Source organism: Molothrus ater, chromosome 16 (assembly GCF_012460135.2).
Source record: "Molothrus ater isolate BHLD 08-10-18 breed brown headed cowbird chromosome 16, BPBGC_Mater_1.1, whole genome shotgun sequence".
Lineage (NCBI taxonomy): Eukaryota > Metazoa > Chordata > Aves > Passeriformes > Icteridae > Molothrus > Molothrus ater.
Window position 1 is genome coordinate 7025996 of NC_050493.2, and position 15230 is coordinate 7041225.

A 15230-nucleotide genomic window follows, 5' to 3' on the forward strand; every position below is an offset into this window, starting at 1 on the left:
GAAGTGACATGTTTCAGTCTTTGTGCTGATGGTTGCATTTCAGGCCTTAGTCTGTACGTCCTTCGAGTGTGCAGTGAAATAAACAAAATTAACAATTTTGTTTTGAAGGACTGCAGAGGGTTTCAGTCTTTCCAGGCAACCTCAGTACAAGAAAACTCAATATTGTCCAATACTGTCTGCCTCTTGCAGAATGGCTGTTTCCTTCCAGTGATTTTTTTACTGCCTTACCTTTTTGACATAAGAAAGATACATGTTCAGGCATTTATTTTGCTATCTGGAGATAATGTCCTAAATCCTTTGTTCTGTGGAGCTGCCTCTAATATCCTGCTATGTTCTTTCTATTAACAAAGCTGAAATGCAGTTTATGGATTTAAGAAAAGATCTAATATATTGTACAAGCAAAATATCATTCAAATAGCATAAGCCCGTGTGAGAGATGGAAATTTTTTTCGCTTCTGGCTGAGAAAAGAATATAATGTTAAAAATATGTCTGTGCTTGTTTTAAAGGTGTAAAAAGATGGTTCCAGCATCAAAGAGATACACGATACATCGCTCTTCCAATGTTCTCACAATATCACTGAAAAGATTTGCAAATTTTACAGGTGGAAAGATCAACAAGGTATGTTTGCAGCTGGAATGCTGCTTTATCTTCTTGGAGTGGGCATTTTCCAAAGATGAATACTCATTTTAAAGTTGTTCACATTTCAGGCAGTAACTACAGTGTAAGAGAAGTTGATATAACAACTTAGCAACCATGGCTGTTACTTTCTTTTTTATTACTGATAGAGTTCCTATGTGACCATAAGAAGATACCTTCTCCTTAAAGAGCTAATTCTGTGGAAAATCGCTCCCTGCAGCTTAAGTTATTAAATGTTGTTTCTGAGAATAGGCATTTTCATGTGAATTGAAAAATATATTTATGTAGTCCTAATCTGTGTGTTTTTCAGGCTGTTCCATGAAGTACTTCAGGATAACTTTTGAATCTTCTTTGTCTTTGTTTAGGATGTAAAATACCCTGAATATTTGGATCTTCGAGCATATATGTCCCAATCTATTGGAGAACCCCTCATCTATGCTTTGTATGCAGTTCTTGTACATAGTGGCTTCAACTGTAATGCTGGACACTATCTCTGCTTCATAAAGGTAGAATCAGCTCAGCTTCGAACAGGATAAAATTTGTGCTGGCAAAGAAATTAAAATGTTATTGGTAACCACTGGTTTTAGGGGAAAACATTGCATCATGTGCTTTGTTTGCTTTGTTTTGGTATGCCTTGTTCTGCAGTGCTCTATCTATGATGTCCTTTGGAACACATGCAATTCATCTGAAGATATTCTGTCTTTGTTTGCAGGCTGGTAATGGACTTTGGTACCGAATGAATGATGCCTCAGTAGAGCTTTCTGATATCAAAACAGTTCTCAATCAGCAAGCTTATGTACTTTTCTATATCAGGTAATAACACCAGATGTCCTCAGAACATTTTTATTCTCAAGTTGCTGATACTTTTCTTGTTTTGAAGTCTTTTTCTTTTCACTGTAGGAAAGTATTTCTATTTGTATTATTATAATATATATATAATATTTATATTTCTGTCTAAGTGGAAATTCCCTGTGTCATTTATTACCTTTCATTGCTTGACCTTAAACTTCGACACTTGGGTACACTGCTTTCCATCTGCTCACTGTAGCTGGCAGGTTTGGAAAAGAGGAGAAATCATGGCCATAGATGGTGTGAGGCTGAACCATTGCTCTGGAAAGGACATTGTAGGAAAACCATTATCTAATCTTCAGTTTGTAGTTCTGCCTAAGTCTTCCAGATGTATCTTTTGTGTCATGTTCACTGTTGCTGAGATGATGGGATGGGTTTAACCGGGAGCAGGCTGAAGGAGGAGCTCTGAGCTCAGGTGTGCTCTGTCCCCAGGCGCTATGACCTGACGCTGGGGGAGCGAGCGTTCTACCTGCCCGCGCCCTCCTACCCGCGCTCCTTCCTGGGCCAGCGCGGGGCCAGCAGCAAGCAGCCTGCCTTCATGGGACCACGGCTGCCTCCTCACATGATCAAGGTAATTCCAGGGGGATAATAGCACCAACTTATACCAGGTCTTGGTGTAGGGTGGGGTTTCTGAGTTTTAGTTTCCCTTCCACACTGCAGGTTTCTTGGCAGCCCTCATAGAGCCAGAGTTGCTCAAACAGTGGCTAATCCTTAACTGTGCAGCCTTGCCACTTTGTTACTTTACCCTTCCAGCTCAGCTTTCTAAAGCTTGAAAGGTGTGCTCTTGAGACAATTTAAGTCATCTATTAATGCCTAAATAATTTAAATTTAAAAAGTAGTCTATTAATGCCTAAGTAATTTAAATTTAAAAAGTAAATATCTGCCCCGTCCCTATCAGTGTTACTTTAGTTGAGACAGTGATAGAATACAAATTGTCTTGTTCCTGAGTACTAGCAGAAATATTTGCTGGGGAGGAAAATAAATTTTTTTTTAATAGCTGTAGTCAATGTTAAGTTGTTTGGGTGGGTGTCAAACTGATGCTCATTTGATACCAAAGGCAGGATTTACTCACACCCATTGGATGTGCATGTATATTGAGAGGGAGGTGAGGTTTTTTCTTGGGTATTGAGGCAATCTGTAGAACAGTTTAGCATGAGAACTTAATGTTGTAAAACTCCCAGTGCTGTGTGTTTAAACATTTCCATCTTACAATCTCTTCAAATCCAGAGTTCAAGTCGTTTAAATGGAAATGGACCCTTAAAAGAGGATCCCAGTACTGTTGGTGTTGCTGTGAAAAGGCCGTCTTCAGCTCCACCAACAGCTTGTGTTCAGAACTGGGCCATTTCCAGGCCTTCAATGGCAGACCCTTCCAAAGCCCAGAAGATCACCATCAGTATTCACAACAAGCTGCCCCCCCGGCAGGCGGTGCCGCAGGCCGAGTGTCCCAGCAGCGCTGTGGAGGAGGAGGATCTGAAGCCCCTTCCTTCAGCCACAATTACAAACTCTTCAGCAGCAGAGCCTACCTCAAACCTCTCCACAGTGTCAGTTGCTACTAATGTCTCCAAGCAGGAGGTTCCTGATGAAATCTTTGTGGAGCCAGCAGTGAATGGAAACCCTAAGCTGTGTTCTGATAACGTGGTCCCTTACGGCGCAGAGCCTTCAGGAAAATGCGAGGAGTCAAAGGGCTTGTTCAAAAGGCATTGCAACGTCATCTCTTCCAATGGGATTCTGATTGGGAAGGTGGTCCGTACATTGCATAATTCCCATTCATCCTGTCAGAATGCTGAAGAAAGATCCCAGCATGAGCTGCCAAAAATTGATTCCCTAAATGGTGCTATTAGTTTAGATAATGAATATAAAGAAAATGGACTGAAACTTGATGATTCCACTTGCCAAGTCCAACCCGTTAAACCTTCGGAGATCTTCTTCTCTAAAGCAAATGGAGTGCTTGAAGCGGTGAGTTACATTTGTTCATCTGCACTTTCTCACCTATGAGATACTCAATATCCTTGGGCACTACAATGTGGAATACAGGAAAACGCAGCACAGATTTCATTCTAACCCTTTGTGCTATTATCCCACTGAATTTGCAGAGCTGAGCTAACATATGACATATGTCAACATATGAGAAGTTCAGGGAGATAATACTTCATAAGTTTCATAAAATACATTTTTGGGAGGAGAGGGATGACGTGTCAAGTGGGAGTAGTGCAGGTATCTCTGTGATCTTGCGTAACATCTAATGTTGGAAGTTTGTCAGCAGTAGTTTTCTACTAAAAAAAGCTTTTTCTTTGTTAACTTCTGTGTTTTAATTGCAGATGCCTAAAGCTTTGTCACCAGATCCTCAAGGTATCTTAGAATCTCTTACGTACAGCCAGTTGAACAGCTTGTCAGAGGAAAAGAGGTAAAATGACTATACTGGTTAAAACAAGATTTCATACAAGTTTATTACTATTTTACCCATCTACTAGTAATACTTAAAAGATTTACATCAGTACAAAGAATTCCACACTGTCCATCTGGTATTGCAAACATCAGCACTGGGCACACATTATCCTGATACTAAATACAGGCAGATGCCTCCTATAAAACTTTCACAGGATGTTTTTACATTTTTCTTCCATTGTCTGGAATACTTTTTCTATTCCTCTTTCTCTTTTTTGCATCCTAGGATGAGTGAATGTAAATTCCCACAATCTGCTCTTCCACTTGGGAGAGTGGGAAATCTGTGTGTTTACCTTTTTTCTAACTGGGGGAAGAGCAATACAGTTGTTGTGGCTATTGATGAGATTCAGAGCTGCAAGTGGAGGGAGTTGGATGTGTTGGGGATGGGTTTTTTTAAGGCAAGACCTGAAGAACTGAGAGAAGAAAAACTTTCCATGGGAGCTGAGGGAGGTGTAAGAATGGTTTTCTAAAGTCAATGTCTTTCAGAGTTTTGCATTAGCTACTTTTTTTTTTTTTTAGGAGATTTTACTTCTAACATCTTTTAGATGGACTTTTTCAAGTTAAAAGTATGTTTTTATTTTTGTGCAGTGTCTCTGGACCTCAGAAGTCTTCTGACAAAGATGGAGTTACGGATACTGTAGTGATGGAAGCACTGTTTGCCTATGAAGAATCCAGGAAGGTTCCTTCCAACTTTAGCTGTGAGGTTGAGAAACTTTTTACTCAATCAGATTCTGAAACGATTTTTACCAAAGAAGAAGTTGCTGAAAGTATTATAACAAAAGCTGATAATGCACATCTCAATATCAATGGTCAGCACAAGGTTAGGAAAAAATCCTTGGATACTGAAGGTGAATTCCTTGGGCAGTGTGAGTCTGAAGACATCAGAGATAAAGACAAACTAAGAAGATCAAAAGAACCTGAACTCATTTCAAAAGAAAATCCTTTGTACATCAAAGGATCTCCTGAGAGCAAAGAGAAATTAGGGCAAATTTCCTCTATAAAGCCTGACATTGAATGTAGTTCTAAAAAACTTGCATCTCTAGATATTACAGACAAATGCCAAGATACAAAGGACATTTCTAATAACTATGTAGCGGTACCACCTGTTAATGACTCTTCTATTACAAAGCTGGATAAAGTATTGGAAAGTCAATTTTCTAGAGCAGATGAAGGACTGAGTAATAAAACATGTGAAGATGATGATAAACATATGAAAAAAAATAAGAAAAAAATCCATGACTCTAAAAGAACTGACAAAGAGCACTACCGGAGGAAGAGAGAAAGCTCGGACACTGAGGAGAAGGAGAGACAAACCAGAAACAAACCAGATGATCATTCCCACAGGAGGAGGAGCTCTCACAGCATGGAAACAAACAAGCAAAGCCGTCACAAGCAGGAGTATTGCAGTGAGAGCAAGTACAGATCCTCCCACAATGAAAGGAACAGTCCCAGTAATGGCAGGAGCTCAGGAAAATATTCTCGCTACAGATCCCGAAGCAGAGAAAGGACAGATCCAGACAGGAATAGGTATTATTATTCCAAAGGAGACAGACCTTGGATTAGAGACAGATACTATCAAGATGAACCACGGAGATGGGACAAATGCAGGTACTACAGTGATTATTATTCCTCCCATGGAACAAGGGATGGTAGGGAGAGGAGGTCTTCTCATTGTGATAAAGACTATGACAAATTGAGCCAAGCTTACAGCAGGTCACACAAGGATTATCACTGCAAAAGCAGATGGGCTCACAGCACACTCTCCCGAGAGGAGGATATGCATCACTTCAGCAGCCACAGAGCAAACTTCCACCATTGTTCAGTACCTCAGCAGCACTCGGAAAAATACCCCCGTGAGAGGCACGCGCTTCCTCCAGGCTCAGCTCACTCCAGTTTTGAGGACTCTTCCCGGGAAAACGAAAAAGAAAAACTAAGAAATGGCAAAAGAAAATACTCCCACCAAGAAGAAAGTGGAAGTGACATAGAAAAGAAATGCCGAAAGACAGACGACCAAAGAATCAAAAAGTATAAGAAGGTCAAGAAGAAAAAGAAGTCCAAAGATAAACATCGAGAGAAGGATTACAAGTAAGCAAGGATTCCAGCATAATCAGCAATTTTTTCCTAATTATTTTCTGGGTATTTCTCATGTCTGCCTTTTTTTCATTGTTTCTAAGTAACTTATCTGTCATGATGTGACGGGATCATGTTATTAGGTTGGCCAAGAGAAGATAGGAAAGATGTTGCTGAATTGTGTTAGAACACTAGAGCTGGACAATGTAGACAGAATAACATCTGCACACCGGTCTTGATTAGGTTACAATTTTCATTTTTTTTTTTATTCCCCATATGCCTGTTAACAATTTGTGTACAAACCACGACCTCTTGTCCTTCATTCTGAGGGCTTAAGATCGCTGCATCTAAATTAACTTAGATATGCAGAAAGTACCACAAAGTAGCAGACACTCTGCAAGTCGTCACCTGTGGTAAATAAATAACATTTCATATATACATCAAGTGCCACATCTCTTTTTCTATTTTTAACTTGCATGTTTCCTTCAGACTTTATGATTTGGATTGCTCTGTGCTCCACTTTGACAATGACAATCGCAAACATAAGAAAAAGAAGAAAAAGAAGAAGCACGACAGGAACCTGAAAGACTTATTGGAATATTTAGATCCTCGTTTCCAGAAGAAAACATGGGAGAAGAAGGAAGAATCCCGTCCTCCAGATGACCATTTATGTGAGCAATACAGAAACCAGGGCAGTAAACAACCCTACAAGGAAGAGAAGCCTTCTGGTGCAGGTGACAGCAAGAAATACAGCTCCATGGCAGCCACTGAGTATGTCAGAGGTAAGGCCCTGGCGTGATGGCTGGCAGGACTCCTGGCTGGTCATAGCCATCTTTAAATGCTTGGCTGATGAAATCCCTGGCATTTAGCACAGCTTCCAAAGAGCATCGTGGCTGGGGGTTGGAAATAGATGATCTTTAAGATCCCTTCTAATCCAAATCATTCCATAATTTAAATAAAATACTACAAACAGGGCTGGTTGCTCACTCAGAATAACAGGAGTTGGTGATAATACTGAAATATTTTTGGTCCAGGTGTAGCTCTGCCTTCTCCTAAGCACAGCTGTCAAACCTCCAGAGGACACTTCACAATTTAACACCTGGAGAGTGTTAAATTCCTGCTATTGTTTTATTCAGTTGTGGGGTTTTCCTGTTAGTATAGGCTTAACAATACATAGAAGTGGGCTGAGGAAACAGCTCTTTCCCAGTTTTTGGTATTTGAAAAAGTCTGTCTGGTGCTTCTTACAAAAAACCCAAATATGAATTTGTGTGCCTGACTAAATTTATACTGAGCTCTCAGCTGTTGCTTGTCATAATCTCAACTTGGGCTCGCAGTAGATAAATTAATTAGTTTAAATTAATTAGCTCTAAAATTATGCAATGAAGATGATTGCACACTGCAACAAATTCAACATCTAAAATCAAACTTGACAACATTTCCCATGAAATTTTTGCTGAACAGAAGTGTTTATTATAGAAATAAAACCTTATTAAATGCCTGCTATCTGACATAAACCAGTTCCAGTTACTGATCTGTTTTAATAGAAAACCAAAACAATCCCCTAACTGTTTTACTCAAAGATAAGTGAAGAAGACAGCTCACCATCCAAAAGCAAGTTTAATTGTTAAATTGTCTACATTTTATACCTACAGTTTAAGAATTGGGTTAATGGTCAGTGACAGTCCTGTTCATTTCTAGTCATGTTGAAACTGTCAATATAGCACACAAAACAAAAAAATTGGAGAAGTTTAATCTTGAAATTCTGGAAAATTAAAATCCCTTTCATGGGGTTTCCACACTTGTGCAGATTGCCACAGTCAGTGCACTGAGTTCTTGCACTGAAAAGTTTGCTCAAGGCAAAGGGGAAGTGCATTTGTGGAAAACCTGATTGTATTTTAAGACACAGATAACCAAAAGCTGTATTCTAAAAATACAGAGTGGAGGGAAAGCTGATTGTTCACCCATTGTTCTTTAATGAGAAATAATTAAGAACTGAGTTGAGGTCTTTCAAATCCTAATGTTGTAAAAGGAGATTTCTTTTTTGATACTCATGTCCAAAATAACCCTTATTGCACTAAGAGGGTCTGTTCTAGCTGACAAATCAGCAACTAAACAGAATAAAATGCTCGTGCCCAGTCGTGGTTTGGCCTCGGTGATTCTGTGGCCAGCAGGTGGCAAACTCGGTTTTCCCAAAGCAGGTTGGGTGAGGAATTTCACGTTCTGCATCTCCTTGCTCAGGGCAGGGCACTGAGGTTGCTGGGCTCCTGGCCGTGCAGGAGAAGGAGAAGGAGAAGGAGCTGTTTGTTCATTGCTGAACACACCAGGGGGAGACAAGGGCTGGAAAAAGCAGTTTAAGTCTTGAGAATTTTAGTATTTCCTCAAGTCTGTGGATGTTAACTAGCTCCATCTTCTGGAATGTCAGTTTTTGTTGTTTGTTTTGTTTGTTTTTTTTTTAAGTGGGTCTCAAGTAGAATTCTCTGTTGGATGGAAGCTGCTTTGTTTGTGTTTTTGGAATGCTAAATGTCTCAAGGTAGGGACAGCCAAGAACCACTGAGGATTTGTGAGGTTGTGCCTTTTCACCCAACTCCTGTTATTTTGAGCAAATTATTCAGGATGAAAACAGCTAGTGAAAAATTGTTTTTTCAGAAAGGTTTATACAGGAGGGGGGAAGGAGCAGCTTTGAAGCAGTTCTTTCCTACATTCCTGCATGTTCTCTCGAGCAAGTTTCTGAAGGCTCTGCCCTTGTGGGTACAATCTGGTCAGCCTGACCACAAGATTGTTACTAAAACAATGCTGCTTTCTAGGCAAACTTCAATTACATTTGATCCAGCCAAGGTCCAGCTCTTGCTGCTCAAGCAGGTGGCTCTGTCCTAAGGCTCTGAACAGCTCTGCAGCCTTAGCCTAGGACTGGGGAGCAGCTGGATCCTGCCTGAGGGAGCGGATGGAGCTGGGGCAGCTTTGAGCCTTGTCCTTTAGAAATCAGACCCCTGAGACAGTTAAATGTTAAATGCCACAGCAAGACTGACCTTGTTTCCTTTTGCCTTTCAGATGTGGAGCTGACTGATGAAAGCCTTCAATACTCAGACTGAACCCACCACCAACCCCAAGGACTTCTGACCACCACCCCACCAACCCTTCACCTTCAGAACCAACAACTTCTCATCATCAGATCCAACGACTTCTTACCTTCAACGACTTCTTACCTTCTAACCTGACATTACCAATAGTGACCATCAAAACTTAAGATTTATTATCAATTACCATCAAGACAAAATCCAGTCATAAGTGGTGCTTAACATTTCTGTACAGAATTTTACCATATAAGAACTTTTTTTTAGTTTTTAACTTGAGACTTTCTTTTTTAAAATATACTTCTAATCCAAAAGGGTGAAAACTTTTTACAACTGCTGAACATTGTAAATTACCACATAAATATCTCACAGAGCTGAGATAATGCCCTGGAATAGACCATCTCAAATGCTGCTTAATTACAGACTCAGGTTGACTTTGTGTTATTCATGTAATGTTACTCCAAGTTAAGACATCTGGTGCAAGAGCGACCAGGAATTATAAAAGTTGCAACTGACAGTCTGTATATTTAATTTAAAGACTTATTTAAAACTTCACAAGTTTTGCAAGAGCTTCATTTTTTTTTTCTGTGGTCTGACACTAGAAACTAATTTACTTCACATTTGAGTTATATTCAAGATCTGAAGAAAATCTTCTGGTTTTCGACATTGTGAAACAACAAATATGCAGTTCTGAATGTATCTCTCAAGACTATTTGTATATTGTTCCATATGTTTTTATTACATTTTCTTAATATACTGTCATTTGTCTTAAGTCTCAGTTGTCTGTTTTGTCTCTCTAAAGTGTCTAGTTACAGACAAATTCATACTGTGATTTTTATTTTTATTATTAAATGCTATCAAACTGTGATGCACTTATTATTCACTGGTCCTGCATCAGGAGATGAGTGGGGAACCTGTATTAAATACAGTTCATCTGAATAATCTGTCTGGTTTATACAAGCTGTGTTGTTCAGAGATGTCTAAAGTTTGATCTTTGTTTTTTTAAAGATAAAAAGCACTTGCCCCACTGTAAATATATAGCATGTAAAATTTATATAGTATATAAATACAGCAAAGTTAAAATGGATTTTTACTTGAGTTTTACTTGAGTTATTTAACATGCACTGTGTTAAAATGGGAGCTGAGAGCTGTCAGAGTGTGTTTGACACTGGAGAAGTCACATCTTCCCCTCAGTGTAGGGGAGAAGGTGCTGTTGGTGTGAGCCAGAGAAGAAAATCAGTAACTGGGACTGCAGCTGCCTGGACAAGGATGCTGAAGGCTTCTCCTTTGAACTCAAAGCTTCCACAGCCAGGCACCACCAGGCTGGGAGCTCAGCAGGAGCTCAGTATTGTGTATGGCAAAAAAAAACCAAAACAAACCACAAAACCAAAACTAACAGGAAAAAAAGCAAAAAAGAGCAAGGTTAATGTCTCACTAAATAGTTTAAAGTAATCTTTTGGTACACAGAGAACACCATCAAGCCAAAGCATAATGTACCTGCATAATGTTCCTATGGCAACAGTTATGTGACTTACATAAAGTGACGTGGCAAAGTAACCAACATTCCTGTCCTGTATCTGGCTTTTTTTCCTCTTTTGTCCTCTGGCTCCAAGGTTTGGTGTCCTGTCCTTTGTCTGATGAGTAACTCCAGCAGAACTTCTCAAAGGAGTTTGTGTTGTTGCTGTGCCTCCCTTCAGAGCCCCAGCTGCCCCAGTGGCTCTGGAGCAGGGAGGGCACTGGGTGACACTGCCCCAGAGCTGTGGAGCAGCAGCACCTGTTCCTAATTGCTAATTGAGGAAACTAATTAATCTACTCCAGGAGCAGAGATCCGCTTCCCCCCTCACAGCTGACAAACTCCTGGCAGGGAAATGACAAAATAAAATACCTCAATTTAGGGTGGCTCCCGAGGGAAAGCTCCTTTTACTGGAGTCACACTCGTGTGGTAACACACTTTACTGAAACATTTTGCAGCTGAAGGGTTTCTTCTCTGAAAAAAAATTAAACCTGATAATTTAAATTACTGTGCCTAAGGGTAAAGAGGCCTTTTACTTACAAGAGCAGTTGGAAAATTAAACTTTAACCTCTTAAGAGTCAGCTATTGCCTGCCGTGTATTCCTGGTAAATGAGGAGACAGTACAGTTTCACACTTTATTTTTGAGAAAATTGACAGATTTAAGCAACAGGTCTTAATGATAAATGAAAACATTAATATTGCAGTGGCTTTACATAAGAACATCACCGTTATAACAATGATTGATACAGAATATTTGTCATGCAAATCACTTGTATACACGAAGTAATACTCATATCAATACATACCTGTACAGTATTTACATTTTATATTTAAACTCTAGCTAGAAACATTTTCCAAGAAAATATAGAAATGAAACTGGTAAGCCACAAGTCTTAATTTGTAGTATCTGGTCTACAACAGACCTAGCTTTTCCAGCAAGCATATCTACATAGATATGTAATAAATCTTAAAAATATGCAGTTTTTTTATATATGAAGCATTATAAATGCTGCTCACTTTATAAAGGTTCAGTTTTGTACCAGTCTACAATGGTTCAAAATGCTAAGTGATGCAGAGCTTATTTTGTCAGAATATTGTAAAATTTAAGTCAGTCCAGCTGAGCTTAAGTTTAGTGTGGAGTTCCCTCCCAGCTGCACTGACACCATGGCTCTCACTGCCCTGCACTTGTAGAGGCAGGCCAAAAGCAAAGAGCTCAAGAATTCCTCACCTTTCAGTGCCACAGGAAGGGAGAATCTGTTGTCCCCAGAGGACTTTTCCTCAGCATGGCCAAACTGTAACAGATCCTGCTTTATGCCACCAAGCAGCCACTTTCAGTAGCCACCCCTGGACTTGAAGCCCAATAAAAAAGGGAAAGGTTGAGAGATTTTTCTTCACTCTCATGGATAGTACCTGATATGGCCAAAATTTTCACAAGCCACTTTGTTTTACTGGCCCCGTGGCCAGTGGAAATTTTGGGCCAGTTTCACTCCCTGTTAATACTGTTACAAAGAACATTTGAAATCAAATATTAACACACACAAAAATGCTATTCCATTAGCTTTGGTAAATTAAATAGATACATTGAGCACCTGTTTAAGATGTTGCATTTCAATGCTAAGAAATAAATATTTCCTGCTATAATATCCTCAGTTACACGTTACTCTAAATAATTATTTCTGCCGGATATAAGAACTTCAAACTAAATACAGCAAATGAACTGTCAAGGCCTTTCCTTCATGCTTATAGGCAGACATCCTCACCTGGTTAAATAAATAGATTTCCTCAAAGGTGGTATTTCAGAAAATAAAAATTGATACAAAAGTGCTTCATGGCTTATTAATGCTTTTGTAATCTCACATTTCTCCAGAAATACTGTATTTGCTGCCTTTCACATTTCTGCTCACTAGTACCACTGATCTGGCCTGTCACTATTTGCATTACAAATCTACTTGTCCAAAGCTAAGACTTGATGTAGGCAGTGCTTGAAAACAAAATGTCACTGCAGAACAGAAGACTCCAAACAAGTGCTGGCAGCAGCTCCATCGTTGTGCTGCTTTGCAAACACAGGACACACAACTTAATTAATTTCTATAAAGAGTTTAAATGTGTTCCATTAAGATATCCCCACACTGACACTTACTCAAGGATTCTACCTCCTCTGGCTGAGTTTTACTCCTTTGGAAGCACTAAGATTTAAACATTCACCCAAGCAATTCCACACACCCTGGGAAAAATCTAAAATGTAGGAAAATTTACTTTGTTCTTTTCCTCTCAGCCTCTTTTGCAAACATGCAATAAAGCAAAACACTCACAAGGCTGACACTCCATGCAAAACAAGGCAAATCAGTAAGACAGAACAGTGAAACAGACTCTCCCTTACAGTTCAAAGGAGATTTCAGACAGATCAACTTGGTAAGTCTGTGGGTTTGCCAGTGCAGCACATCTCCCTACAACAGAGCCAAAGGTGCTCCTGTAGCCAACAAGCAAAGCTGCTTGAACATTGTGGGTCTCCAACGCATCCACTGGCACAGTAGGCACAGCTCAGGTTCAACGAATTTGGGAAAAACTGGGAAGTAATAGAAGCAGTAGAGTCAAAAGTTCCCACTTTTTGCCCCTGTTGTGGAATTAGGGGCTTTACCCCAAGAACAATATGTGCTATCAACAGAAAAGCACTGGAGTAAAATCTGCTGCAGCCAGTGATGTGTTCCTGAAAGATCCAGCAGCAGGACCTTCACAGGTTTCAAAAAGAGACACATGCCTGTGGGGAAGTCTAGCTGCACCAGGCAATCAATACTTTATTTTTTAGTAAAAATGTCTATGTTTTTCAATTCCAACTGCTGTAGCACAAATCTGAAAATCATCTTTAAGAATGCAATAAAAATAGTGAACTTGTATAAACTTGCACAAACTATGTCCAAAGTTTGTTATCAAGCAAAGGAATGAATCCTGCTGGCTTAACTCTCTAGGGCTGCATCTTACAGGGACAGTTCACCTTCCTGGCTTTTCCTTTTAAAAACATTGAATGCATGTGAAATTATCTGGGGGTGTTTTCACATGCAAGGCCTGAAGTCACACAAGCCCTGTCATCTCTCTCCTTTAGTAGCAACTTAGTGTTAATCAAACTACAGCATCTCAAACATAAGAAGGAAGTTACTATATAAAAAGCAGATTAAACCAGTCATTAAACCTTATTGTTTGTTGTGAGTGTATGAGCAGACAGGAATGAGCTTTAGCCAACTGGCAAACACCAGACCACATCTGGTACTTCATGGCATGGCCACAGCCTCAAGCCTCTGCTGCTGGGCCCTGCCTGTATTTGTATTTCAGTGCACACTGACAAACCCTCTGGCACCAGAGGTACCCACTGAGCTGCCAGCCACTGTGTGTCTAAGGAAAGCTATTTCCAGAAAGGCAGGAGAGGAATCCTGAATGAAAGCTGCACTCAGGTGGTTCTGTGAAACACACAACTGAGAACTGCCACTGGGACTGTGAGGTTTCTGCTTATAGGAAAATGCAGTGCCAGGTCATGCTGTGCTCCACTGTTGGTGCTGCACTTAAGTGAGAACTCAAAGTCTTATAATAACTCCTTCTTTTATGGGAAATGTGTGCTCAGGTAACAGGTAAGGATATTTTAGTGTTAGCCCTGCATTCCTTCCCTCCCAGCCCAAGTAAACTGGAGTTGTCACTAATGTAAGTGAAAACAAGGCTTCCATGTGTTCAGTTGAATTAAGTTCCAATATAATAATTCTCTGGGAATTGAAGCTTACTTCAAATTATATACCAGTAACTATTTACCCTGAAAAGTTCTGCCAAGTTTTTATGCCATAGTAAAATGTGTATATATATATATATATGTATATATATATAAAATTTACAGTTATCTTCATTTAGTTTGTCCAATTTCTTCTATCACTCCACAGTATGTTCAGTTATAGGTTGATGCAGGTCTGCAAGTTGCTGTTCATGTTCTATTTTTTATTTGCAATTCTTCTTTTCCTTGTTGCCAGCATATCATAAAAGGGATCCCTGCTGATACTTGCTCTGGAAGAGAAAAAAAGGAATCATCAGTTTGGTTAATAAATACCCGTTAACTATTTCAATAGCTGTGAAAACTAAAACTTTTGTTCTCTCTTCCTTGTGGATGACTCCACACTGTTAAGATAGATGGCTGACTTCTAAGCACCACAACTATTTCTTTAGCACAAGGTTCAATTCCACTGTGATTAGTTCAGAGCTCACACCTTCACATCTTGACTATTATTTATTTCAGTGTGGGTCTGCTTAGAAACCTTCCAATATAAAGTAAAGCTGTGGAAGTTTAAAGCTGCTTGTGAACATGCTTAAGATACATGTCACTAAAGTTAATTCTTGGGTGAAGTAAGAATCCAATAGAATTAGTTTTAAAGACAATTCACACAAGAGTTTACATTAGCATAGAACAACAAATCCATATTCTCCTCATTTGAGTTAGCAGCAGTATTTCCTTAGGACCACACAGTAACAGATTTGTATCTTGATCCACCAGCCCCACAGAGCTCACTGTTGGTCCTCGAGGACATTGCCACATCAGAGTTCTTCCAACAAGTTACAACAAATTCTCCTCATATCATACTCTGAAAAGAGCTTACACTTCATTCCTGAAAGA

The 15230-nt window shown here is 39.6% G+C and overlaps 2 protein-coding genes across 5 annotated transcripts in view; one reads left to right on the forward strand and one right to left on the reverse strand.

The window, feature by feature from the left end:
• USP42 (ubiquitin specific peptidase 42) overlaps positions 1 to 10159 on the forward strand; it is an 18377-nt gene extending 8218 nt beyond the window's left edge. For all 3 annotated transcript variants that reach the window (XM_036392238.2, XM_036392241.2, XM_036392239.2), the window contains 9 exons: positions 508 to 619; positions 1003 to 1143; positions 1350 to 1450; positions 1919 to 2057; positions 2714 to 3442; positions 3805 to 3890; positions 4520 to 6016; positions 6491 to 6783; positions 9050 to 10159. In XM_036392238.2, the coding sequence (XP_036248131.1) occupies positions 508 to 619; positions 1003 to 1143; positions 1350 to 1450; positions 1919 to 2057; positions 2714 to 3442; positions 3805 to 3890; positions 4520 to 6016; positions 6491 to 6783; positions 9050 to 9090 (3139 nt within the window). In that variant the 3' untranslated portion in view covers positions 9091 to 10159. The remainder of the gene's footprint in view (positions 1 to 507; positions 620 to 1002; positions 1144 to 1349; positions 1451 to 1918; positions 2058 to 2713; positions 3443 to 3804; positions 3891 to 4519; positions 6017 to 6490; positions 6784 to 9049) is intronic.
• A 1047-nt stretch (positions 10160 to 11206) lies between these two features.
• Positions 11207 to 15230, reverse strand: part of CYTH3 (cytohesin 3) — a 48741-nt gene continuing 44717 nt past the window's right edge. For both annotated transcript variants that reach the window (XM_036392246.2, XM_036392244.2), the window contains one exon: positions 11207 to 14626. In XM_036392246.2, coding sequence (XP_036248139.2) covers positions 14554 to 14626 — 73 coding nt within the window. In that variant the 3' untranslated portion in view covers positions 11207 to 14553. The remainder of the gene's footprint in view (positions 14627 to 15230) is intronic.